Raw genomic sequence first — 27,173 nt, forward strand, 5'->3', positions numbered from 1 at the left:
ACTGCCAAACACACACACAAACAGCCTGCGGCCCATCTCGGAACCAGCGCACTGCACCGATCATCATGTGGTGCCGGGAATGAGAACTCATCACGACTGAAAACTTTTAGTCAGGCGCAGAAAGGAGGCAATTTTTTTGGGGGGGGGCTCGTTTTAGTGAGGTTTGTATTCTGTGCTGCTGTAATCAGATTACATTATTCGGATCTACAGTTTTAATTTAGTTGTGCTGCGTCAGGGTCATAATCTGATGAGTTTAGCAGGTGCATTTCATACAACCTGCCTCACTTGTTTCACTTTTGTCAGAGCAGCTGATGAAACCTCTCAGCTGACCAGGTCAGCCCGGGCCAAGAAAATGGCTGATTTAAGAGGTAATGCCGTAAATAGGGTGGCCTGTCACGTGGGCAGAGAAAGAAAGGGATTGGGTTTAAGATCAGGTTTAGACGAGGGGCTGAATTGAGGTGGATGAAGGATGCTCAGGGGTGATCACAGCTAGCTGTTTTGGGATGTAATGGATGAGCAGGGGAGGAGGAACAGGTGGTCTGAGGGCTGGATGTGGGTCGGCCCTAAGGTGGGTGGTGGGGGGGTCACGGGAAGACTCCTTTGTGATCGTGAGAGTAAAAGTCAATGATAATAATAAAGATGAAAGACATTTCACATTATGCAGGATCACAGTGTATAAATTACATTTATATGGTCACATGATACAACACTATGACTCAAATCCCTTTCCATCTGCTCATGTAAGATTGAATTACATCATATATTATCACATCACATTCAATCAAATAAGATCCCATAGAGCATGACTCCCCTCGTGTCCAACATTATTTGAGATATCACGTCGGATAACATCAAACAGCATAACCGACATACGCAATCTGAAAAAAAAATGGAGAATGACCTCATAGGGAGCTTGCTGCTTCCTGTTGTGTTTGAAGAAAGAAGTAGTATCCTGGTTACAGATGTCTCATTTCACCTGAGGCCCAACCTTTGCATCGCACAGACAGCGTGTCCTAAGTCATCCAAAAACCTGTTAAAAAATGTAATTAATATGGGGGGATTGTTAATGCGTGACAGGGTACAATGCACATAAATACAAATAAAAATGCTCTTGCACGTGGATCTATGAAGGATTTTATCATGTAGGTTTTGTTTTTTTCTGTCCTCTAAACGTGGTTTCTGGTTTGTTACGGTGCAAAAAGGCTACTGTAGATTTCCAGACATTTTAACATGCTTTAATGTGCCATGCTGTTGTGATAAACCAATGACGAGAGCGGCAGGGAAACACTAGATATAGAGAGAGAGAGAGAGAGAGAGAGAGCGATAGAGAGAGAGAGCCAGTGGCAGCATGAATAAAGGCAGTCAATGTGCAGGATGGAGGGAAGGAGGGAGGGAGGGAGGTCCGAGGCTGCACGGGGAAAGGCTACGGGAAAACGAGGTAGGGGCGGAGCCTCTCACTCTCTCCCTGCGCGTTAGTTGCATTTGCGCGTTTCCTCGCTCACCCCTCCTCTTTTTAAACCACCCCACCCCCACCTCTACTGCCCCCCTCCCCCTCCTACATCACCCCCCCACCTCTCTTCTCTCTCTCCCCCCCCCCCCCCATCGTGCTGCCCGCCCCTGAGTCTGGAGCAGCAGCAGCAGTGGAGCTTCACTGCCTCTCCTCGCCTCACAGTGCGGGAATATACCAGCGGAGAGCAGAATGGAGACGGAAGGGAGCCAGAGCAGCCTGTCCTCCGGCACGGACAACTCCCCCCACGACCCCTGGTAAAACCGCCTCAGCCCGTCCGCCTGCCTTTAGCTCGCCTCTCGGCCCTGCTTTGAGTTCACCTTGGACTTTAGTTGAGTTCAGTGCGGGAGCGGAGCCGCGCCGAGACAAAAGACAAGCACGCTGTGTGTCTGTATGTGTGGGATGGATCCACTCAGCGGAGGAGATACAGACGCACCGCTGCTTTCCGCTCTCTTTTCTCCTCCTCGTGTTTGTTTATTTCTCTCGCTTTTCCACCAGAAGGCCACATCGCAACTTCTCCTCCATCATCTGGAAAATCCTCTCCTCCCCCCCCCCCCTCCTCTAGGGGATTATAACGGCCCGACTGGCCGATTGGTGACTTCGCAACATGGCCGATGCTTTCTTCTTACTTTATTGATGCTATATCACAAATAATTCCTCCAGATTTGCCCTTGAATGTGCCCGTGTTGTGCTTGAAAGACGCCTTTTTTTTTTATATATATATATCCTGTGTGACTTACGGTTTGTATTTCTCTCATTCAGCAAAATGTTCATCGGGGGTCTGAGTTGGCAGACAACACAAGGTGAGCTGTCCCGCACGCTACTTTAATAAGTGTGGATGAAAGCCTCCTGTTTACTCCTTTACATATTTGGCCTAATATTAGCGATCATATTTCCTGTGAGGCTGTGAAGTTGAGGAGAAATACTGCAAATAGTTAAATCAAAGCCTCCTATTCATTAAGGATCAGCTCTGTGGATTTAGACTTGCCGAGACGCAGGAGATTAACACTGGAAATCGCGCACATACAACGACTTGTCTGCCTTTTCCTGTGCACTCAACCACACTGTTAATAACCGAGAAGGGCATTTCTAGTAGAAAGTCATCGATTATTCAGCGTTAAAGCAGAAGTTGAGCACACATCGATGCCCACGCTCGTGTTGTTGTTTTCCTTATTGTTGCACTCCGCTCGATCCATTCATTTATTTTAAGAGCCATGAAACGCAGGCTGATGCATGAATACAGTTTATTGTCGTTGCGATGGCCCGTGTTATTATCCTGCTGCTGTGTCAAAACAGCAATCGTCACACATCGAGTGTAGCTTTGTTTGTGGTCCTGCAGGGCCTAATGGGCTATTATGCTGAACGGCCAGATAGCCAGTGTATAATCTCGGAGGACTGAAGGGACACAAACACAACGTGGTCCGCCCCGACCCCCATTGTCTCTCTCCAGCCACTGCCAGCACATCACCTCAGCTCACCAGGGCCTGTGAGATAGCCCTCTCGTTCCTGCCTGCTTTATTTCACCGTGTGTCCCCGCTGTCTTTGCAGAGGGCTTGAAGGAGTACTTCTGTAAATTTGGCGAGGTGAAGGAGTGCATGGTGATGCGGGATCCCGTTACCAAGCGGTCGAGGTAAGAAGGAGGCGTGTGCGCTCCGCCGTCCTATCACTGGATGCCTCATGCTCTTCCATGCTTTTCCATGAGGCGTGAGTTTGCATTCTGATTTTCTGACTATATGTATTGTTTTCCTTTGCAGGGGGTTCGGCTTTGTAACATACGCAGAACAAGCCGGTGTGGAAAAGGTTTTGGCGCAAAACAGACACGAGCTGGACTCCAAAACGGTGAGTTGCCCCTTTGAGTAGCTGGATGTGGTACCAGTTGGGTAACTTTTCCTCTTCGGATTCTGTGCTGCATGTTTTTTTCCCCCCTCGGTGCATTTTGCCTCCCACCGAATGGCTTGTAAAGTTGAGGAGTGCTTTTTGGAGCAGTCCCCCCCCCCCCTTTCTCATTTCCCCCTCCAAATCCCGGTTCACGGCGCCAACATGAAAGCGTTCTTTCTTGGTCTTCATTGCCATGGTTACCTGGGGACCTGAATGGGGTAGGAGCCCCTGCAAAACCCTCACAGGTTTTATGCAGAGCAGAGAGCTCACAAGTTTTTTTTCCTTCTCTTTTTTTCCTAGAAAATAACAGCAGCCGTTTTTTTGTTGTTGTTGTTTTTTTTAGTGGCAGCTCTCAGAGTTGGAGCAAATGAAATAGTTGTGTCAGTGGATCCCAAACTGATGAATGATAAGACTGTGAGGTCGAAATGAGTCTTCGTTGAATTTAAATATTGATGTGAAGTCTGAGGCTCTGAGAGATCGTGTATAAACACTGATTGGAGGTTTCTCTGTAATTTCCCCTCCTACACTACTGACATGGAAATTCAAAATGTGGGTAAATGGGACGAATCACTTGGCAAATACAGGTCAGACTGTGTTTGCGTGTTTAGTCGTCCTTATATCGAATACAACGTTTGGTTTGTTTGTTCTCAGAGCTGAGGTGGTAGATTTGAATAGCTATAAAGATGTGATTGCTGCAGTTCTGGTCATGTAGATTAGTTGTAGGACTGGAGACTGGGTGTGTCTTTGTCAGCTTGTGGTCCTTCCCTAACCCTATGTACACACGTACACACACACACACACACACACACACACACACACACACACACACACACACACACACACACACACACACACACACACACACACACACACACACACACACACACACACACACACACACACACACACACACACACACACACACACAATATGATCATTTGAGAGTGAAAATTAGTGGCACAGAAAGGCAGCAGAGCCCAGGGGTGGAGAAAGGTAGAGTTGGTTAGTTGTTGGAGCAAGCCTGTTGCCGGGGGTGACGCCTGCCTCAGGAGACGGTGCTGTAACTGCACAGCCCAATGGGATTTATGTCTCCATAACAACTTCTCAGCTATTCTGCATTAACTGAAGACACTGAGCTCGTCTGAGCAGCAGGGCTCAGTCATGTCAGACGTTTACACTTCGTGGTTATCGTCTGCTTTTTTTTTTACGTGTGTTGTCACTAAACATTTAGAAAGTTGAATGCTGCAATTTTCAAATGGACATCCTTCTGCTCAGTCGCCGTAATATTTATTACTAAATGAGTGTTGCTGCTGGTAATCTGTCCATTTAAAAAAAAAAAATTTATTTGGATGAAAGGAGGTACAAAGCAACTGCAAAGTGTTACCCAGTGAGTCATATTACCTCTTAAAACTGGGCACTGTGGAAGTGTCTGAGAGCCAGACCTTGTGTGTGTGTGTGTGTGTGTGTGTGTGTGTGTGTGTGTGTGTGTGTGTGTGTGTGTGTGTGTGTGTGTGTGTGTGTGTGTGTGTGTGTGTGATGTGAACACTGGTTTGGACGCTTTTGGAAGCTCAGTCTGGCAGGCCACTGCTGGGGTGAGGCGTTGCCCTATTATAAACCAGAATACAGGCAGAAGGATAAACAATAATAATGTTGAGGACTCAAATGCAGCTGCGGTCGCGCAGGTTGTTGTTGTGGCGGCAGCCTGCGGGGGAAGCACGCCATGGTACCATTTACCCAACCAGGCGTTGAAAACGTGGGTACGGTTGCCATTTTGTCGCTCCATTTAGGAAATAGGAGCCCTATTTTTTTTCTATTTTTTTATTTGTGTGTTTGCATATCTAGCTATTTACCAAGACTAAAGAGTAACAACTTCTGTATTTTTTTTCTTGCTATGGCCGAATTCATTGTAACACTGCATAAAATGGATGAACGTGACGTAGCTGAAGAAGTCATTTTTAGTGCCATCCGCTGTAATTGGCTGGATTTCACTAAACATTATAAGGCTTAGGCGCATTGGGAACCACCCAAGCCAAATTAATGTAATATTATTATGGAGAGCATCAAAACTAACTGCTAATTATATTTGTGGACGTCTTTAGCAAGTTGTCTTTCACCTTTTGTTGTTTATTTTTCAGCTGCTTTAGCTTTTCCAAATTTTTATAAAATGTCACACAGACATTAATAATAGTTCAAATAAAAGGATGTGAAATTGCATATTTTGATTTGAAAAACAAAGATTTTCTTGGACGAGGACCCCACAAATCCTCCACCAAACACGTGCACCTAACTTCTCCATAAACTTCGGAAAAACGCTGTACTGGGTCACAAAGTTTTTAAAAGGTACTTATAAATAAAACCTCTTTATAATTTCTATATATTCACTTCTATATTTTCCACGCACCGCGTTTCTGCATCACACCTGGACTCTCTCTCGCTCTATCCACGGCATTGTTTGATCAGCATGAGACGTGAGAAAGACTTTCCTTCCTGGAATGAGGAAGAGTACTGGAAGCTCTGATGTTTGTGCCTTGTTATGCTGAGCCTTTGGTTCGTGATCAAAGATGCTACAAGCCATGAAGCAGAAAGGAGAGAGACGAGGAAGGTGTACGGAAAAGGAAAGAAGACACATGGGGTGAGAAGTAAACTACATGAACTGGTGCAAGGTCCACACTGCTGGTTACAATGGGTATTAAACATTTACAGTCCGGTTACTCCAGTAACCGGAGTCCAGTATTGTTTCAACTAAAGTCAGAGGCTAAACACGAAATACACATTATAAATATTGCCGATACCTGACGAAAGTCTAACTACAATAAATAAGAGGTTGTCTATTGCTTTCAGAAAGAGGTCTGTTGAGGTTGTTGTTTTGGTTGGAGGTTAGATTTCCTATCGGGGAAGAGAGCGGCCTCGGGGCAGTGCTGTGCTGTTGTGTTTCTCTGGACGGAGAAGAAGAAGAAGAAGAAGGGCACAACTGGTATTTGTTTTCTCTGAGAAACGCTTTACTGGCACCAGTTATGGGAAGAAGAAAAGACGAGATCGGATATTCTCAGAAAGACGACCTTTTCTCTTTCACTGGGCTTAAGATGGGCTGCTTCTAGATTTCCCCGTTATTATTTGTGGTGTATTTTTAAGGGAGGAATTTTTGTTCTTATGATTATTTCTTTGGGCAAATTCATAATGCGATGGACTGGACTTATGAGGTCGGTATTCAGTGATGATGTCAGATAGTATTTTTATATCTTTAAAGGTTATTATCCCATAATAACCTCTGGGTAATGCTGAACTAACATTACTTAAAAGGAACCATATTTTTAGAGAAGGGAATGGCAAAATTAGGACTATACAGACTATTCTTTATTTTATTTGTTTGTTTTACGCCCCCAAAAAAGCAGAATGCCCTTTCAAAATGGCAGTAGGTGATAATTGCTGCTTTTTTGGCACCACTATCTGTGAAGGTGCGGTCGTGGTCGTCAGCAGGCTGCTAATATAGCTGCTTTTATCTGCAGCCATGTACTGTAACAACATATGTTAGCAGCAGCCTCTGTGGACCATCGGCACCACAGTCTGCAGCCGCTGCCGGCCCAACACCTGGCCTCCGAGTTCAGATGCTCGCTCCTCGCTTCTGACTGGAAGATTAGCCGTTAATGCTGACGTGGACAAAGGTGGGGGGGGGAGGGTGATTGTGGAGAACGGGAGGGGACCCCCACCCCCCTCCGCTCCTGTGCTGTAATTAGTATGGATCTGAAAAAGCAACTAATCGGATTGAAGGAAACAAACTGGATTGGACTTCTGAGGTCCATGCGAGGGCCACAGATCCGTGGGATAAAGGTCGGGCCTGCTCTGACGGAGGAGCTACATGTGCACCACTGGCATCACGCAGCACCCTCCCTGGTAAAGGAGGCGCTCGGTGGAGGTTTTCAGGGGAAGGGGTGGGGTTGGGTTGGAGGTCCTCATTAGTGTGCTTCGTTAACTAATTACTGTGCCATTGTTGAGCCGTGCAGATCGACCCTGCTGGCCTGAGCCCAAACCAAGTCTCTCTCTCTCTCTCTCTCTCTCACTTTATTGACATGCCAACTCCTTTTGTCTCCTCTTGTGTTTATAGCTTTTTGTTTAGCTTATATTGATTATGTTGTCATAATGGGGTAGCCTGTGGGTTGTGGGTGTTTGCCTTTTTTTGGGTTTTTAAATTTTTTTTTTACAAGAACCTCTTGGCAGGTTAGCCTGGGTGTCAGAGCCTGTGGGAGTGTTTAGAAGAGGTGCATTAGTCCATATGTCTGTGTGTTGGTGTTTACATTATGTGGGTGCTGGCTGGCAACTGTGTGTGTGTGTGTGTACATGTATGTGTGCCTGTGGGGGGTAGCACGGGAGCCCCAGTCCCTCTCCGGGCCCATCTGTTTTGTACTCTTTGTCCTGTTAATTAATGAAATCAGAGGGGCTGCCTGCTGGGACGGCCCGCTGCACCGCTACACTGGACAGGTCCACTTTCTCATGGGCCTCCTGTTTTCCAAATGAATGCCTCCTCTTTCCCCCTGTGCTTTTTTTTTTCTTCTCTCCCGCCTCTTCTCTGTGCTCTCTACCTGTCTGTCTGCCCATCTATTGATTTGACTTTTTTTGTTTTGTTTGTTTTTATTTGTGTTTTCCAGTTTGTATCACTGGTGGATGCGCTGCGCCACGTGAGGTGACTATTGGTTGTAGATTAGTGTAGTCTTAAAAGCTAAACCACTAAAATCATATTGTAGGCTCTGCTGTCACTGCGCTGCTTAGATTGAACGGAGGTTGGATGTCATGAAGCAGGATGTTAGTCAGACCATTTCACAAACACTCAGTTGTAACTCATGTCTGTAAGTTTGGGAAGAGCAACTCTTTTAAAACATTTTTTTTTTTTTTTTCGTGAGTAGCTACATTTTCACCGGTCTTATTGGGACTGTTACACGGCCGAGGCTCTTCTCAAATGTCAGACCTCTGAAGAGCTATTTCTGAGTGTTGCATACAGTGACCTGGCTAAGTCATTTTACTCTTTTTTTTTTTTTTTTTTTGCTTTGTGGCCTATCTGTCTTCCTCGAGGCTAATCTGCCAGTCTTATAGATGCTTTAGTTTTCATTTATTATTACCTCCTTCTGAGTACAGCCAGATGTAGAAATTACATGTTAGATACATTCTGTTACTTCACTGAAGTGGAATTATTTTTTTAACAGCATGGCATGACCGTAGCCGTAGTAGCACTACTACAAATAGTGCATTAGGCCTAACCTAGTCTAGCTGGTAACCTTCAGTATTATTATGGGCTGTTTTTCTAAGCGCTTCTGATGATGAAATATGGGTACTTTGTCAAAATGTAAAGGGAAATATGACAACATGCCACAAGACATGTTAAATTTGTCAAACTTTTAAATTTTTTTTTTTTTAATGTATTTAACGTCTCTAATTGCATTGTGTGGTATTTACAAGATTTTGATCCGCTAGCGATTTAACTAACTGTATAAGCAATAAAAAAAAAAAAAAAAAAAAAAAAAACTGGCAATGTTTACAAAAAACATTAACAGGAAACTGATTTTCAAACCACATTTTGCTTACTTCACAAAAAGGCTGTTGGACATTTGCGCATGTGTGCATTCAGATTGTAGAAACTGCGGCCAACGTTGTGAGACTGCAGTCGTGTGTCGGATGCGAGTTGGTTTTGTGACTGCTGTCATTGTCAGCTCACGTCTCTGCCACATAATGGCTTGAGGGCAGCTCCTGTCCTCTGGTTGTGCTGTAACAGTTGAAGGCAGGTGGGCTGACCTGAACTCGGGGGGCTGTTACCTCTTGACACTGTCGTGTCAGACGGCACGGCGGACATGTTGCCTACATTTCTCAACCACGGTGGTTTTGAGAAGTGAGGATGTGGGCTCAGAACAACGTATATTTATTACTGCTATTCTAGATGTTTGATTATGTTATAATGTCGATTTTCAGAGGTTTTCTTTCTCCGTCTTGTTTGCTTGTCATTATTTTTACCGTAAAAGCTTTTTTTTTTTTTCTCCTGTTACTTTTAATGTATTCGTTATCATAAACAGTGAGCCTGGTAGTATATAGCAATGTTTACATCTGCACTTGCCATTTAAAGCATTCGTGCACTGTCATAGTTTGAATCCAGTCACAGGACAAGCAGCAGGATCATATAGTCACACATCTTTAACGCTACATTTGGGCCACTAAGCACAGACCCTGCAAGAAACGCTGTGTCGTCATCGTTTGTGAGCACTGCTGCTGCCGATGGTCGCTGGTGGCTTTGCGTGTCCTTGTCACCTTTGTCTTTGTGCTTCGACCAGCTGGAGGTGACACGGCTCTTCTCGTCGTTGTGTCCCACTTCAAGGTGCAAAGTCCTTCTGCAATCCCCTCCAAGGATGCTGCGGCTGCATCTTAGTTACACGCCGCGTTGTGCTCTTGAAGCAGCGGTAAATCTGAGGCCCTTGAAGGTCCTTGTGGGATGTATTTGTCAGTCGATTTCTCATCAGAAGCAGAGAATTATCATAGGAATGAGATGAAAGGATTGTTTGAATATTGAAAGAACACCCTCCTTTGTTTCATGTGTATTGTTCACATTATAATAATATAGTAATTATATTTGGCTATTGGCTAGGCTCTTTTTTTATTTGCCAATATCAATTCAATACCTCCGATAGCAGCTGTGTGAGACACAAGGGGTTTTGCTTCACACATCCAATTATTAGAACAAAGATTGAACTCTTAAGACCATAATACACCACAAGGTCCTGTGACCTAAAATAATCTCTCTTGTTGGCTTAAGTGAGAACAACATGAGATTCCACACAAATTTAAAATGCCAGGCCAGGCTTTGCATATTTAGTATTATTAAAGGCCAGCTCATTCAAAGCTCATTTACTTCTCATTTTATCTGTAACCTTGACCATTGCTGAGACATTCCAGTGGGGAGAAATATGGATACAGTCAAAAATGGCTAATCCAAAATGGAGGTTATCAGGATTTGTGAGATGTAAAAAAAAAAAAAAATACATCCATCTGAAATGTATTCAGAATATTAAATGCTCATTTCAGATTCCAGATTGCCCTGCTCTGTCTAGATTTAATGCATTTAGTTTTGTGTCAACACAATTCAGAGACGGTACGTATTTGCGTCTCACTGTGGATGTTGTTCCTTGTGCCTGTTTGTTTGGCCGGTGTGTTTGGATTTTTGGGGCCTTGCATAAACAAGGGTCTACTATACATATTCGCGGATTAGCATACGTTCTATTTCTGGACCTGTAGTCCTTTAGATGGGTTCAGACTTCGAGGCTGTGTGTTGCACCTAATTCTAGTTAGTTAACAGTGTGATAAGTCATTGATGTCCGGAGGGCTATGGACTTCACACGAGCACAGGATCAACCACTAAACAATACACCCGCAGCAGATAGAGATTTGGTATCTGTGCTCAAAGAAATATAAGCTGGGCGGATGCGATTCAATGGTGGGTGCTGCATCCTCGGCTCCATCCCAGAAGAGACGTTAAAAAGTATTCGTTTTCTGTTTATCTCTGTTTTTAAACCTCTATATGCCTTTGGGGTCCTGAAACCGCTGAACTGTTGACTTGTTTCAGTCGTTATTACTCAGGCTTGTGGAGTCAGAGACCCGAACTGTAGAAGGTGATTAATTACTGTAGGGTTAGGTTAGGTAGTTACTTTATTAACCCCCGAGGGGAAATTTTTTTCTGTAGATTTGTTGACGGTACCTTTTATGCATCTCTGCTTCCAAATCCTTATTAGGTCTATTTTTGTATTGTGATATGAGGCTGGAAATATCCTTGCATTTGAACCATGCGTTCCCCTTGACAGCCGTTTGTGTCATGGATGTTGTTGTTAACATGGTTGCGTCTGCATGTTACTGCAGGAGTCCAACAAGGACACCACTGGAACATCCATGGTTAGCCTAATCTAAACCATAAACGTGGCCACATCCGAGCGGCTCAAACTCATCACAACTCCGTTTTCCAACTGTTACAGGAATGTAACAGTCCCACACTTATTTCCATTTAGATTTGCAGGTCCCTGACCCCGTCACATCTCCATTCCCGCCCTACACCACCCTAACCTGTCATGTGTATAGTGCATCTTTTGTACGCATTGCGTTAATCTCTTGAGAATGTGCACAACCAGCGCTCCAAACAGTCGCAGCCATCTCGCGCAGGCAAACGCGTAGTTTAAAGCAAGTCTATCGCCGTCCTTAAAGTTGTAGTACAGAGGGGAAATTACCCCTTAACTTATATAATGTGTTGACACTAACCCGTCTGTGAATTACTTTTTGGTAAACTAAAGCGATATATATTTATTCTTGAATAGTCCATATAACATAAGTGCCCATGATTAATGCTCATTCCTGTATTTTATCAAAGGCAAGGCTGATCACTAGAGTTCTTATCTACATGGGTTTTAATAGACAAATCAAATTCACTGAAGAGTCTTTTGAAATTCACATATGCTCGTACCACTTTTTAACAACTCGTCTTAACTTTTCTCTCCCTACAGATCGACCCAAAGGTGGCGTTTCCCCGCCGGGCTCAGCCGAAGGTGAGTGCACCCTGAAGGGGTTAATAACAAAGTGGGGAGGTGATGATGTCATGTGTCACTCCTAATCATTCAGCTCTGGATGGGTGGGATTAGGAGTTGGACACGTGACCAAAGAAGAGCTGCAATCCACTTGTCCAGCCTGACACCTGGGCCTATATACACGCGCACACACACACACACACACACACACACACACGCGCCTAAGAGGCCTTAAACTGAGCTCAATTACCTTGAATGCTCAAAAGAGCGTTCAGAAATCTTTGAGATTAGATAAATATCAACCAACACAACATCTCTATCGCAGGGATCTGCCCCACTACCTAATGTCATTAGTGCTAAATGCTGCCTTCTTTCTTCTTCTGTGTTTCTAGCTGGTGACCAGGACAAAGAAGATCTTTGTCGGTGGACTGTCAGTCAATACCACCATCGAAGATGTGAAGCAATACTTTGACCAGTTTGGGAAGGTAAACTAAACTTCGCACTGAAGCCTTCACGGTGAAACGCAGCGGTCTGTCTGATTGTGCTTCCCAACCTTGTTGTTTGTCTGGTGCGCCACTCACAGATACCTCCCACCATCCCTCAAATATCGTCATTAAAATTTTACTTCAACCTGGATATTCAAAATAGGGATCTATAATACTGTTTTAACCATTGCATTATCAGTATTTGGTTGATTACTGCTTATCTCCTTATATTTACATAACTATTTCAACCATTTATTCATTATTTTAAAGGTTTCCTATTTACTAAAGTCTGATGTCCATTTTTTTATTTATTCATAAAGCAGGTCTAAATGCTATACAAATACTGTGGAAGTGTCCAAACCCTCCACAGAGAAATGTGCAGCCTGTATTCAGCAACTATCATTTGGACTTCCTTAATTGTTGACATCACAAACTTGTACAACCTTCAATGTGGAAGAAAACACATCTTAGTCATTATATTTTGGGGCTATTAAGCTACAAGACCATTGGAAATCTATGGTTGGTCAGGATGTGTGTCACTCAGAAAACAACCAGCCAATCAGAAGAGAGGGTCACTGCTCCTTAAAGGGCCAGTGTGTAGCATTTAGGGGGCTCTATTGGCAGAAATGGAAGAAAAATATTTAAAAATAATAAAAAAAAATTTTTTTTATGTATAATCAGCTGAAACTTAAGTTCTCTTTTTATTACCAGAGTGAACCCTTCATACGTAGCAGTCCTCTTCCACAGAGCCCGTCATGTTGCACTGCCATGTTTCTACAGTAGCCCAGAAATGAAGGAATAAGAGGGCCTTGTACATTTTTCACAACTAATAAAGGTTATCTTACATGCTTTGAAGGGGACGGCGAGGGGAGAGAGGTCTTCTGTTGGTTCCTATCTGTAACCTTAACGCTAAATGCCACTAAATCCCGCACACTGGTCCTTTGAAGACACAAAACCGCCTGTTCTTGGTGGAGCTCCAGACAGAAGCTTAAGAGATGTGAAACTATATTGCGATTTTTTTTTTTTTTGGTGCTTGAAACCACTAAAATATCCTCAAGAGTGCAAATAAAACGGGGGACCTTTACAATATGTAATGATTTATCCGTTAACTAATAGTTTCCAACAGTTTATGCGTACCTTTAACTGTTTGTTTATTGGCCTGTTTGCTGACTAGTTTTCACACACTTATTGGCAACTTGAGATGTTCAGGAACTGCAGCTGACTCAATATCTGGTAATTAAATGACTTGAGCGCGCAATCTTTCCATGTACCTTCTGGCAACTGCAGAAGTACACCCTCGGGTACAAGTACCTCTGGTTGGGAATCACTGCTCTAATTGACTGTATACCTTTGATATATTATATTCATATGTTGCCTTTTGACACTTTTTAGCTTTTTGTGTACCTTTAACAGAGAAAAGCCTTTTTTTTTTTTTTTTCTTTTACACTTTTTCCCCCCCCTCTCCTATAGAAGGACCTCATTTTAGAGAACAAGTGGAAAAAAGGGGAGATGTTGAAAGTAAAAGAGAGGACTGAAAGAAAAACTACTTGGTTTGTTAGTTTATCTCTTTTGTTTGCTGTTTTGCTCTTTTCTGATCACATTTTAGGGCTCTTTTAGCTTCTGCATTGGTCCTGCTCAGCTCCTTTGAATGAAATTTGGTGAAAGGCAAACACATGCTGTGTAGACAGATGAGTGGCCGGGGGAGAGGGAGGAAGAAAAGAAAAAAAAATCAGGAGGGGAAGAGAAGAGGGAGATGGCAGGGGACTGAAAGGGAAGAAGAAACCCCCTGTAGAGAGAGAGGGAGGGGAACTCAGAAAAGGTTGAAGGGCAGAGAAAAGGAGGAATGTTAATATAGTGAGGAGCAAAAGTGACTATTAAAGGGGAAAAACCACCAATCTGATGGGACATACATGTATCAATGCGCGACATGTTGGGTTACTTTTTAGCTAGCTCCACCTCAGGGGGGTTTGGTAGTGTGTTAGAGTGGAGTTCAGGCTCTTCAGTATTAACTAATCAAATGCAACAGCTGCTGCTGAGACAGCCCCCCCCCACCTCACCCAAAATCAGTGCTTCAGACACCCTCCCATCCCACATACACACACCCTGCTCCAGCTTGTTGCCGTGGTGACCTGCCTTCGCCCATTGTCCCACTATAATCCAGTGGGTTTTCTTTTTTTTTTTTTCTTATAATTTTTTGCTCCCTTTAAAAAAAAATGTGTGAACATGGTGCATTTGCATGAATGGAAAAAAAAACATACGTTTGTGTGTGTGTGTGTGTGTGTGTGTGCATACAAAAGTGTGACAGTGGCATCGTCGCGGCTGCAGAAGGAGGCGAGTTTGCATGTCCAGAAAGAGACAGTGATGCTTCACAGCCTGCGATCCAGTTGTCACAAACATTAAGTGTGTGGTTCTGCTCCTGTTGGTGAGCAGGGCAGTCTGAAAATGAGCATGGCTTCAGGATGTCGGCCTAATGGGTTGGAAGAAATTAACAGCACGAAGCTCCTTCTGCCTCGTGTCTGGCCGTGTTTTCTCCCTGCTGGCCTCTGACTCACTCTTTATGGGGTATTACCGTATTTCAGGTTCTGGTTCACATTTAAATAATGTGTTTTAATTCTGGGTCCTGGATCTCGGGTTGACGTGGATTACGCGTATGACCATCACACTCATGCAGGTGGATGTTGTGACGTGTCATGTTTCCTGAGTGCGCTTTCTAAAATGGCTGTTTGCAGCTCTATGCCGAATCAGTTTTCCCTGGTGATTACAGACACTCATATCTAAGACAACACTCCCTCCGCAGGATGAGGGAATATTTGGACTGTTTGGACACGCGAGACCAAAGCTGTATCATGGATAGTGGCAATCCCACAGTGCATTCCTGCTGAGCGGGAGGTATTTCTTGTTTATTATCTGAGCCTGGTTACAAGGTGCAGGTTTGGATGGAGCAACACTCGGTGTCCTGTTTATTTTCATACTGTGGCACCGCCTTGCAAGGAAAACACAAAATGCACTATGCATTTTGTGCAGCTCTTTGATACGTGCCGAAGTTTATTTTTTTGGAGTACACCTCTGAAAGCGCACCTACGCAAACTTCATTAGACCGAGCCGGAGTGGCTGTTCAGGTGTTTTGGACCAAAGCGAGAAGTCAGTGTTTATGTGTGGTTTCCTAACCGAACAAATCTGAGCTCCTGTTGCTAAATGTCCCCGGGCCAATAAGATGGCAGCAGCCATATTTGTGTGTGAAATAAGTCTGAATCCTGAGGTTAGGGTCTAGTAAACCTCCTCAACCTGGTGACAAAACTGCCCTTCTTTTTGGCCAAGGCTGAACATACAACCTGTCTACCACCACAGAAATGCTTCAAACTGGAAGTCCGGCAACATTTTAGCCAGACGGTCAATTATGGTTAATCTAAAGAAAATCCCTGTTTTCATGCCATTTTATACCGAGTTACCTTACATGAAAAACTGATTTTTTTTTTTTTTTAGCTCCTCTGTACTAAAATGAGAGAATATGTTCGAGCAGCAGGCAGAGGAAGGAGTGGATAAGATGAAAAATGCAGCATGGACAAGGCAGACGGGAAAAGTTGGGACTCCACTCACCCATGTGAGCTGGCGATTAGAAGGCTTGACTGAACACTTTGTCTGCTGGCCTGTTTAGAGAGAGATGGCCGGAGAGAGGGAGAGCGCAAATGAAAGAGGGAGATGTGAGGAGACAGCAGGGAAAAAAATGTGAATGCCACCTTTCATAATCTCGCAAAAAAAGTGTAATGGACTTGTCAGCAAACACTTGTCCCTCAGACAATAGCTGTACGCTTCACTAAAAGCTGGATATTTTTAATGCCGCGCTCCGAGAGCTCCTCCGGATCTCGGCTGACCCCTCATCTCGGTACATCCGAGAATGTCAGAACTTGAGAATATGACCTTAACTTTTCCTCACTCTGTGCTCGCATGCTGAGTAGTTAGCGACTGAGCCACTGCTAAGCCAATCTCAGACCCCCACAGCTATCCAATCAGATTGTCTTACAGCACCCTGGGCAGTGGACATCGTGAGATCGTCCTCTTATTGGTTTTGGCAAAGGCGAGGGGCTGGTGTGCGACCGCAGCATGAGCTCCCACACGTGACAGAACTGTTTGCAAGTCCGCACACCATCATATTCTGCTGGAAGACAATCAGTTGAAACATGTTAGCATGACCGGAGAGCACATCACCTTTTTTTTTTTTCTAGCCATCAGAGCGGCGCAGCTCAAAATGTGAGCCGGGCTCCTCTGGCAGCGTTCACCAGCCGTCATGTCTTCCAGAATAGATGTTGTTGCTAATGCTAACAGGAGGGCTAGCTGTGCATGTAACTCTACTCTTATGATAACATGTTGGCTTGCAGCTGTCTACTTACTGTCCTGTCCCCCGGCTCTCTGCTGTGTCATTGAGTTTGGATGACCGGAGGAGTGGAAGACGTGAGGGGAGGAGGGGGAGAATTAAAAACTGAATGAAGGACAGAAAGAGGAGCGGTGCAGAGGGAGGTGGGAGGGGGTCGGGATGGAGGATGTCTCTGTGTGTGTGTGTGTGTGTGTGTGTGTGTGTGTGTGTGTGTGTGTGTGTGTGTGTGTGTGTGTGTGTGTGTGTGTGTGTGCTATATGTCGAGAGGGATGAGAGTTACAAGAGTCAGGAAGGTTGTAGAATCAACCTTGATCCTCTCCTCAGGTACAAACAGTCGCACAGATTTAATGCCAATCAGACTAGAAGGCGTGCGTGCACGTGTTTTTCATAAGTGTTGGAAATCCTATGGCTGGACCATCCAGAGACCTTTGCCACTCATGTTACACTGGTTTGAGTTTCAGCGCTTGCTGCCTAATGAAAATAGCCATGTAGTCATACGCCACATGTGTCTCCATGTGATGCATGGACAGCTCTGTTGCAGATTTTCTTCTCCTTGTTTAAAGGCAGAAATCTGCAAAAGTTTGATTTCCACAGTGACCCCTGGCCTTGGCTTCCCGGTGTGTCTCCTCATGTCGTCAGAGCTCGAGCAGAAGCTGCTAAACTTTCCTGCCAGTCAAGGACAAGCGAGGGAGGGAGGGGGAGGAGAGAGGGCAAAGAGGGGGAGGAGGTGGAATATGAATAGGGCAGTGGAGTGAGTGCAAAAAGGAAAGTGGAGGGAGAAGGAGAATAAAAGGAGAGCGTGTTGACAAAGACCCCCAGCTCACTTTGTTCCCCGCTCTGTAATCCAAAATGTTCACGAGCAGATTTTTCTATCCTTCATCAAAACTTTACCCTCCGTCGATTTAAATATTTTTTTAATGATCCCATTATTTGTAACTGTTTCACCCTTTTCTGTCACATGCTTTCTGTCCCTCTCTTTTCTCTCCATCCTATTCATTGAAATGAGTTGGGAGGGTGGGTTGGTGGGTGAGGGGAGGTGGGGGTGGGGGTTGGGGGTAAGTTCTTCTAATTGAAATTCTTTACAGGGTCTCCATGGGAATAGTAAACTTTGCAGAGAGGGAAAGAAAGACAGCGAGGGTGAACGAATGAAAGGGGAAAAAGAGGGAGAGAGAGCAGGACAGAGTTGGTGAGAACTCGGGCGAAAGACAAGAGACAGAGCGAAGAATGGGAGAGAATTTCCTCCAGCGCCTCATGAACGGAGAACATTCACTTCTTTTACACATTGATAGATTGTGTTTCATTTTATTTTTATACAGCCCCCCCTCCCCCTTCCTCCTCCCCTGTTTCTCCCATCGCTCTCTTCCTTTCTTACCCTTTCATTCTCTCTTTTCCCCTTCTCCTTTGTCACCTGTCACCCCTCCCCTCCACCCTCTCCATCTGTTTTCCCCTCTTACTCCGATGCTAAAGAGGGACAATGGCACCCCATGCTGTGTAATGATGCATGTGTGCGTGTGTGTGTGTGTGTGTGTGTGTGTTGTGTGTCAGTGTTAATATGTCGAAGCTCATCCATTCTTTGCTTTGTTCTCACAGGTCGATGATGCCATGCTTATGTTTGACAAAACAACCAACAGACATAGAGGTACGTACGCAGAGTTGTACTCGTGTACACACACACACACACACACACACACACACACACACACACACACACACACACACACACACACACACACACACACACACACACACACACACTATGTTAATATGTGTTGACACACTAAATGGGACATCTAGAAACACGTCCTCGCAAATGAAAGGAGAAACAGCGTGAGGGAGTCATTAGGTGAACCATGACAAAAAAAAGGCAAAATATTTCTCAAATATTCATTCTTTTGTCTTTGCTGTGCTCCCGCCTCCCTCCCGTCTCATTTATCTCTGTCCTCTGTGGGTGTGGAGGGCAGCGCCCGCTGAGGGTTGTGATGCGGAGTCAGGACGTTTACAGGCGAGGATGTAACTAAGCAAGACAAGTGAGGAAAGCAAGAAGCAGGAAAGGAGTACGGGGGAGTTAGAATTAACTGGATGTGATGATGTAGGTTCAGTTTTCGGGTGAATCACGCCGCTGCCCGTCTCCTCCACGAGGGCGACACTTGAATGACGAGCAAGACGTGTGCAGTTCGCCTCATCTGGATGCTTTTTGTGTTTATAATCAACAGCTTCCCTCCAAGATGTGATTGTGCTCCTCAGGCAATCTGTCATATCCAAGATAAAGAGTTATGAAAAGTGTGCCAGATATTAAAATTTATGCATCCTAACTGGATCCCAGAAGCTGTCAGGGGTCCAGAATTGAAAAGCATGACCTCTCCAGACAGGTTGTTTTATGCAGGTTTCAAAATAACCCTTCAACAACGAGATAAGTTTTGATTAGACTTTGATCGCATCTCTCTACCTTCACTTATGGTTTTGAGTCAGCCTATTTTATGTGTTATTGTTTGTCTTTATTGAACTGCTCCAACAGAAGTAGCCTATTATTTATACCAATCATTATCCGTTTACTCTGGTTTCTTTATTCTAAAAAGCTAGCAAGGAAGAAGGCATGCTGGGAAATGCTAATTAGTTTGTCCAATGACCTCACTCCCTGTCATCTGTGATTACTTGAAATGACCCCTCAATGGTTTAACCTTTTAGCAAGAAGCCCTTAAGCAAATGGACAAGAAGTTAGCAATGCGGACTAAACGTCTGTATGTTTGAGAGCACGAGTTCAGGCTCGGGAAAGGGGCGGGGCCTAAGAACAATATTTGCATCAGGGCTAATCACAAATATGCTTCTCGGTAGACTCTATAGTTGTGATGTCTCTGCTAGATACGACAGGGTGTCACAGATCCCAGCCAATGAAGTGTTTCTATGAGAGTTTGTTTTCGGTCTTTTACAGGTTTTGGCTTTGTGACCTTTGAGAATGAAGACGTGGTGGAGAAAGTGTGCGAGATTCACTTCCACGAGATCAACAACAAAATGGTACGGATGTGGACATTATTTACTCAGTGACATAAGGATGCGTTTGGTTGTCTGCTAGAATGTGTTGTGAATCTTTTTATAGGACTGTTTTACTGAACGCTGGTTTCCTTTGCTGCAGGTGGAGTGTAAGAAAGCTCAGCCCAAGGAGGTGATGACGCCCACAGGCTCAGCCAGAGGCCGGTCCAGAGTGATGCCCTATGGGATGGACGCCTTCATGCTGGGCATCGGCATGTTAGGTAAGATACATAATCAAATATAGGAAATATGCAAAGTAGGACATTTACATTATTTTTTCTTGATGGACACACAACTTGTAACTTACTTGTTAGAAGTTGGTCTCTAGATACACAGTATTTCTAATTACTCTAAATATCTAGCATGTCTGCAAAAACCTGATTTAAATGTGTAACTAAATGAAAACAATAGAAAAGTTCAAAACATGAAAGACATACTCTTGAATTACAGTATGTTTTTTTAAAAAAAAAATTTTTTTTTAAATGCAGTCTGTCCATTAATCGTTTGAAGGACATTTGAAGAGCATTCAATTCTAGTAAAAAAAATAAAAATTCACGCAACCTTCTTGAACATAATAGTTAAGGTGTAAATACCTGTTTATTTTTATGCTGCAGTGCCCACATGACTCATGGCTCAAATTAGAAAGTAATACAGTTGACTTTGTCTGAATTTATGTCCTTGGTTTGGTTCCTGTTTTATTCGTCTCTTTAAGGTATTTAAACCTACGAGGTCACAGACTGAAGGGCTTCTGCATACTGGAGTAAAACGTTGTGAAAAGACTCATTAAAACAAACAGCGTTACATCACCCGTCTCCTGTGGTGGTTTGGCTCCCTCTAGTGGACAGTTGAGATTGCAGCGTGATGAAGTAATGCACAGTCGCAGCGACGGCTTTAGATGTGGATCATTCATACTGTCTGTCCTCCATATCTGTCCTTCCTCTTTGATGATTTTAATTCTGAAAGAAACACGTATGTTATGACAGCGTGGATGACTGAATCATCGTACGTCCCCTTTAGATGAGTTGACTCAAAGCTTCACTTTAAAATCAAAACATTCAGCAGATTAAATGAACCCAGGATGACAAAGACATGACCAACAAAATACATGTAAATGAACGCCCGTTACAGTCGAGCGCTTCCTACACGAGTTGATTAAAAAGCAGTTCCAGATAAATCTGTCTGTATAGAGTTTTTAAATCGGGTGTCTGGTGAGACATTCCCGCTCTGCTGGATGAATGCATACTGGGCATGCTCTGTAGGCGGAGCATGGGAACTAAAAACACTTATGCAGGAAGAGTCGGCTAACTTCAGGTTCAGCCTGAAGCTAACTTAAATCAGGTTTCAATCATGCGGCTTTTAAAGACTTCCCAAATACTCTCCAGCTGATTGCTTAAAAGTCTGATAGTGGAATGAGTCGTTTGATGTACGCACATGTCGACAGGGTTTCAGTAATTACCCTCACCGGCCGAAGAGGGAGACGAAAGTTCAACACTGCAGGTTTAATAGTGACTATTGCTGTTTTTTGGTTTTTTTTTTTATTGTTTTTTTTTTTATTTAAAGAAATTGATCAACATTATATCAGAAGGTTTATGTGACACACACTTTGCATATTTGCTGTATCAGAGCAGAGGAAAACCTCTGACGGGAGGTTGGGTAGCGAACCTGCAGCAGGTGAACATTTAGATCAGATGGCTTTACTTTGTCTTCATGTGTTTCTACTCAGCCAAATTAATTAAACCAATTATCTTCTATCTCTCTAACAGGGTACCCAGGTTTTCAGACTGCTACTTACACCAGCCGCAGTTACTCTGGAATTGCGCCCGGTTACACTTACCAGTTCCCAGGTAAGTCCTTATGAACCTGAAACACCACTGACTGTCTACAGGTCTGCAGCCAGTCTTCCACTCATGTCCACACTATAAATTAATACCAGTTTAATTTCAGCATCTCCAGCTGAAATTGTCCTTTCAAACCCTCCTTCGCTAAAATATCTCCCTCGGTCTCCAATTGTTGTTTTACCATTGACTTATGATATTTGCCTGCTTTCCTCTCATATTCTTCTCTGTTTATTTGATGTACTTATGTAACCCTCTTTCATCTGGCCGTGCCGCCCCTCCTCTTCCTCTGCTCCTACCTTCCTGCCTGTCGTCACAGTATTTTTTTTTTTTTACTTTCTGTGCATGTGTGTCCACATCAGCGTCATCTCAGTGTGTATGTGGCTTTGTAGTCCGGCCGGTGAATGGTGACTGTATTTACGAAGCTCTCTCTGTGTGTCTCTCTCTCTCTCTCTCTCTCTCTCTCTCTCTAGAGTTTCATTTAGAGAGGACCCCCCTCCTGACATCATCCCACCCCCAAGAGCTGGCAGGTCAGTGGCTTCTCGCTCCTCCAACGGCCCACAGAGCAAAACAAACCTATTTAGCAGCAGAAGGCCAAATAAAACCTTGCATGTGACGTCACTGCTGCTAAATACAGTTAACCTAGATCACGAGAACCTTCTTAGTGCTGTAGAGCAAAAGCTACACTGCTCAGGGATCAGTTGGGCTTCACAGGTCTCCTGTTTTACATTTGATAGCAGATTGATTTGAGCTTCAATAAAGAAATAGTCCTCTCATGTGCACACAGTAAAATTAAAGTGATCCCCAGTTGCCAGTTAGCTTAGCAACAAGACTGGAAGCAGGTTTCCCGATTCCTTTCAAAAGGTAAATAAATCCGACTACCAGCACATCTAACCAGCTAACGTGTTATGTCTTGTGTACCGTTTACTCAGGTGAAAATTTTAAAGTTTTTTAAGCCTCCTGTAAATATTCCAGCCAAATGTTTTTCTTTGGAGGAGTTCAATCCTGTGATTATGAACGATCCTTTGAACAAGATTTCTGTATGAATTTTGGGGGTCGTATTCACAAAGTTACAATAACAACTCCTTCTGAACGACTTTCATCCTGAGAGCATTCACAAACGTTGACTGAGGAACTGATAGAATCCAAGCCAAGACAAAATATGGGTGAAAATAAAGGATAGTTCAATATAAAATGATTAAATAAAGTAATCTTTTAATGATTATATGATGTAGACTTGATGATCTGTCAAGTGAATCTGAAGAGCGTGTTGTTGGTTGGAGGAATATTTTCCTCAGTGGAGACATGATTGACATATGGAGTCAAGAGCAGCTTTAAAAGGTGGAAAGAGTGGAGTTGTGCAAACCTCCAGTGTTTCTGAACTGCTTTGAACTGATTCATTCTTTGCTTATCATCTGCCATCAAAATATGCTGTTAAATATATTGTATTTTTTCTAAACACTGAACTGTAGAGTCACTGAGGAGTCGTTTGGCTTAGGAGGAGTTATTTTAGTGATAAATGCTTTGTGAATTTCTCTTAGATGAAAACGTTAATGGTTTTTTTCTGACCCAGTAAGCAGAAACCTTTTGGTCTTTGGATGTTTTGTGCATAAGGCCCCTGATCCACAAGCAGCTCTTGCAGCTTTGCCTCTCCACTGACATCTAGTGGCGGCGAGCTGTACTCGCAGCTCCTCATGTAAACATCTTCCTCCATTTTTATCATCAACATTATTTTGTTCCTTATTTAATGAACGTAAAGCTAGATGATGTTGGGTGTTTTATCACCGGTGCGGTTGCTGTTTCAGTTTCACTCTGTCCTCCGGTTGGATTTAAATGACAGATGTGTGAACAGATGTCATTTCAACCACAACGAGCTGTAGATTATTACTTGTGATGTGATATGAGAGTCGAGTCATCGTGAGTTGTTTGTGCAATAATTTGGTTTGCTGTGTAATCCTCAGCCATTCCCCTGACTGCATATGGACCAATGGCAGCAGCTGCAGCAGCAGCAGTAGTTAGAGGTACGTGTGTGAAATATACTGAGGCAAAGACTGTGTATTTTTTGTGCATATTTATATGCTTGCCTTAGGTAGAACACGGGTACAACGGCCTGCTTGGACAAATAAAAGAATATTTTTAGATGTGTGAGTGTGTGTGTGTGTGTGTGTGTGTGTGTGTGTGTGTGTGTGTGTGTGTCCCTCTGGTGTTGAAGCCTGAATTGTGTCTCCTGCCTTTCAGGCGCAACCCCTTCACGCACAGCTGGCTTCCTGGGAACTAGCAGCCCTGGACCAATGGCTGACCTGTATGCTGCAGCCAATCAGGACTCAGGAGTCAGCAGCTACATTAGCGCGGCTAGCCCCGCCCCCAGCACAGGGTTCGGCCACGGTCTAGGGGTAGGTCACACACACACACACACACACACACACACACACACACACACACACACACACACACACACACACACACACACACACACACACACACGTGAATTCATGCGTGGATGCACACATTAATTCACAAAGCTACTAAGAAGTGTACTCATTCTTGCTGATGTGTCCTCAGGGTCCTCTGATTGCTACTGCATTCACTAATGGCTACCACTGAAACATCTCAGGTCACTGAGGATTGGAGGGTTTCTCCTCTGCTGATGAGCCAATCACAATGCTGGCTGCCCATTGATGGCACAACCTGATTGGCCGGCCACAGGCTCTACCGGGCTTTCCTGGCTCCACGTGGCTTCACCCACCGACTGAATATCTTTTTAAATCCAGAACACTTGTTTTGCTGTACTAATCTCACTTCGACATAACGTCCCCGTTTCTCCTCATAGTTTAACAACTAGATCCCCCCTCAGTTATCAGTTTGTTTTTCTTTTGAAGCCGAGAAAAGAAAACTTAAAAAAAAAAAAAAAAAAAAATCTCTGAGGAAGCTTTGTCATGTTTGACAAGGACACGGAACTATTATGAGTTTTTTTTATGAATATTTTATTTCAATGTGATATGTCGTTATCATGAAATCCTGCAAAGCTGTTACTGATGTGAACAGAAAGAAAAAGCCGTGCGACATGGGCCTTTGTCTGAAAAACATTTTTAACAAAGGAAGAACAAATCCAACAAAGTCCTTTTTTAACTCACATGTCACGGAAACATGGAAAAAAAACTAAAATGTATATTTTGGTAGTCTTTAAAAACAAAACCTTTGTAATATTGTTATTAATATTGACATAATAATGATAATCTGTAAGGTATTTTATTCTGTAATTGGTTTTAAAGCAATGTTTTTATGTATTCCTGTAAGATATTGTACATAAGGGTGGGGTGGGGGGTGGAGGGGTTACTGAACCGGCTGGCATGTCATTGGTTGGTTTAGAAAGGGTAAACAGCAATTTGACTGGACGTCATCTACTACTACTTGTATCAGTATACATATGGTACATGTATACACTGTGGGCCAGTCCACCCGAGCGACACTTCAGCGCAGCGCTATCGACGATGACGGTGGACGACTAAACTTCCAGGAGTTTGTCTGGCATATTTGTTCGGTTAATTAACACTTTTTGTTACAAAGTCATCCCCTTTGTTTGCTTTACATCTCGAAAAGAGCAAATTAGCCTCTTGCATCGTCATGGAAACAATTTCAGATTAACACGATGGACCACGAACGAACAACCACCACCTTAAACAGGAGAAATCAGGGGTTCATTAGATTGGGGGTTGACTCGAGTTCCTCTTTTTGAAAATATTATATATATTTTTTGCGCAATTCACTTCTTAATGTTTTTGTTTATTGTTTTCTTTTTAAAAACAAATTTCTTTTATGCGGTGTTCTCCACCGCGAGAACAAATGAAGGACATTCTCAGAGAAGCCGTTGTAGAAAATCACGATCATGTTCTGTCCTCTTATCACTATTGAAGGTGCATGTGATTGCGTCTGAGTGTGTGTGAGTGAGTGTTTGTGCGCATACATCAAGGTGTAATATGGAACTACTTTTGGCAACGAAGGAGCATTTTGATTGCCTTTTTTCTTTGGTACTGAAAAAAAAAAAAAAAAGATCGCCCTGTTCCATTTTGGTTCATCTGCTCCTCTCCCCTGCCTCTTTCCCATTTCATAGTTTTAATACATTTGTGCTCCTCTGGAACCAACATAATATTGTTTATATATGGTTGCTGCTCCATGTTGTGGTGAACAGACAGGGTTTCGGGCAGTGAACCAGAAATGGAACAGGGTCTCGCTCCCGGTCGGCTCTGATACGGGACTTCAGTACGAGGTGACACTGGCTGGCAGGAAAAGTCACAGAGCTGGAAGTAATTCAGCATTTGCAAAAAAAACAAGTAGCCTGTTTGTTCAGCCTTCTTGCTGCAGCCTGTTTGATGTTCAGCACAGCAGAAAACTTCCTGATCCAGCCAGTAGTTCCTCGGTCAGACCGGCTGGGACACAATAAAAAAAAAAAAAAAAAAAAAAAAAACTACTGCTGGACACCAACACTGTAACTTTTTAACTTACAATAAAGCAATAAGTTATTTTTTACCTTACAAATGAAAATAGTACTATTATTGGTAATAGCAGACGACAAGTGGATAATTCTGCGGCATTAAGACTTATTTTCAGAAAAAAAGAAACTATATTTTTCTGTTTTGAGATCTTGTTCCCCTTGTATATTGATTTTAATGCTGTCTTTTGTTGTGTTGATGTAAGGAAAAGGGCCAATGCTTTGAATGGAGCTTGTAGCTCTACATGAGCTCGGTTAAAGTTAAAGATTTGGGCTGTCCCCCGCCAGGTTTTACAGCAATGTTTTTCATTTTTCCTTGTTTCTTTTTTCTGACAATTTCAATTTGAAAATCCTAATAAATTATTCTAAAGCGTTTGTGATTGCTTTTTTTCCTTACTAAAAATACTACACACACACACACACACACACACACACACACACACACACACACACACACACACACACACACACACACACACACACACACACACACACACACACACACACAGTCAAGTGAACTCAGGTGCAAAAGTCCCCTTTTAAAATGAGTAAACTTGAACAAAGAGATTGTCAAATTTTTCAGACTATTTCCTAAGCCACTTCCCACTTGAGATTCTAACAACTTAAAAAAATATGAAAAATAAAATAAAATTCACATATTTAACCATGCAGCAGCCTCAGAAAGGCTGAATAACACAATATACTGCAACTACACTGCTCAAAAAAAATAAAGGGAACACAAACAACACATCCTAGATCTCAATGAATATTCCAGTTGAAAATCTTTATTCATTACATAGTGGGATGTGTTGAGAACAAAATAACAAGAATGATCAATGGAAATCAAAATCATTATCCCATGGAGGTCTGGATTCAGAATCATACTCAAAATAAAAGTGGAAAAATCAGATCACAGGCTGATCCAACTTTTGTGGAAATTCCTCAAGACAAGTCAAAATGAGGCTCAGTAGTGTGTGTGGCCTCCACGTGTCTGTATGCACTCCTTACAACGCCTGGGTACGCTCCTGATGAGACGA

General features: G+C 43.4%; 1 protein-coding gene across 1 annotated transcript; it reads left to right on the forward strand.

Annotated features, from left to right (window-relative positions):
* Positions 1 to 1,623: 1,623 nt before the first annotated feature.
* LOC138628659 (RNA-binding protein Musashi homolog 1-like) lies at positions 1,624 to 26,511 on the forward strand. Its single transcript, XM_069711827.1, has 14 exons — positions 1,624 to 1,764; positions 2,270 to 2,310; positions 3,056 to 3,137; positions 3,262 to 3,346; positions 11,908 to 11,949; positions 12,321 to 12,413; positions 18,376 to 18,424; positions 19,715 to 19,797; positions 19,916 to 20,033; positions 21,576 to 21,656; positions 22,121 to 22,177; positions 23,609 to 23,668; positions 23,886 to 24,040; positions 24,210 to 26,511. Exons 1-14 carry the CDS (start codon positions 1,700 to 1,702, stop codon positions 24,249 to 24,251), a joined length of 1,053 nt encoding a protein of 350 aa, XP_069567928.1. The 5' UTR covers positions 1,624 to 1,699; the 3' UTR covers positions 24,252 to 26,511.
* The last annotated feature ends 662 nt before the right edge of the window (positions 26,512 to 27,173 follow it).

The sequence above is a fragment of the Brachyistius frenatus genome, unplaced genomic scaffold (assembly GCF_029030835.1).
Source record: "Brachyistius frenatus isolate BFR_SWC_R1_liver_20210118 unplaced genomic scaffold, ASM2903083v1 Contig_4, whole genome shotgun sequence".
Taxonomy (NCBI): Eukaryota; Metazoa; Chordata; class Actinopteri; family Embiotocidae; genus Brachyistius; species Brachyistius frenatus.

Bases quoted from the DNA above. Each gene is read 5' to 3' on its own strand.
- LOC138628659 (XM_069711827.1), top strand. From the start codon at position 1,700: ATGGAGACGGAAGGGAGCCAGAGCAGCCTGTCCTCCGGCACGGACAAC. The intron at 21,657-22,120 runs GTAAGTCCTTAT...CTCTCTCTCTAG, and splicing joins TTACACTTACCAGTTCCCAG to AGTTTCATTTAGAGAGGACC. The intron at 23,669-23,885 runs GTACGTGTGTGA...CCTGCCTTTCAG, and splicing joins AGCAGCAGCAGTAGTTAGAG to GCGCAACCCCTTCACGCACA.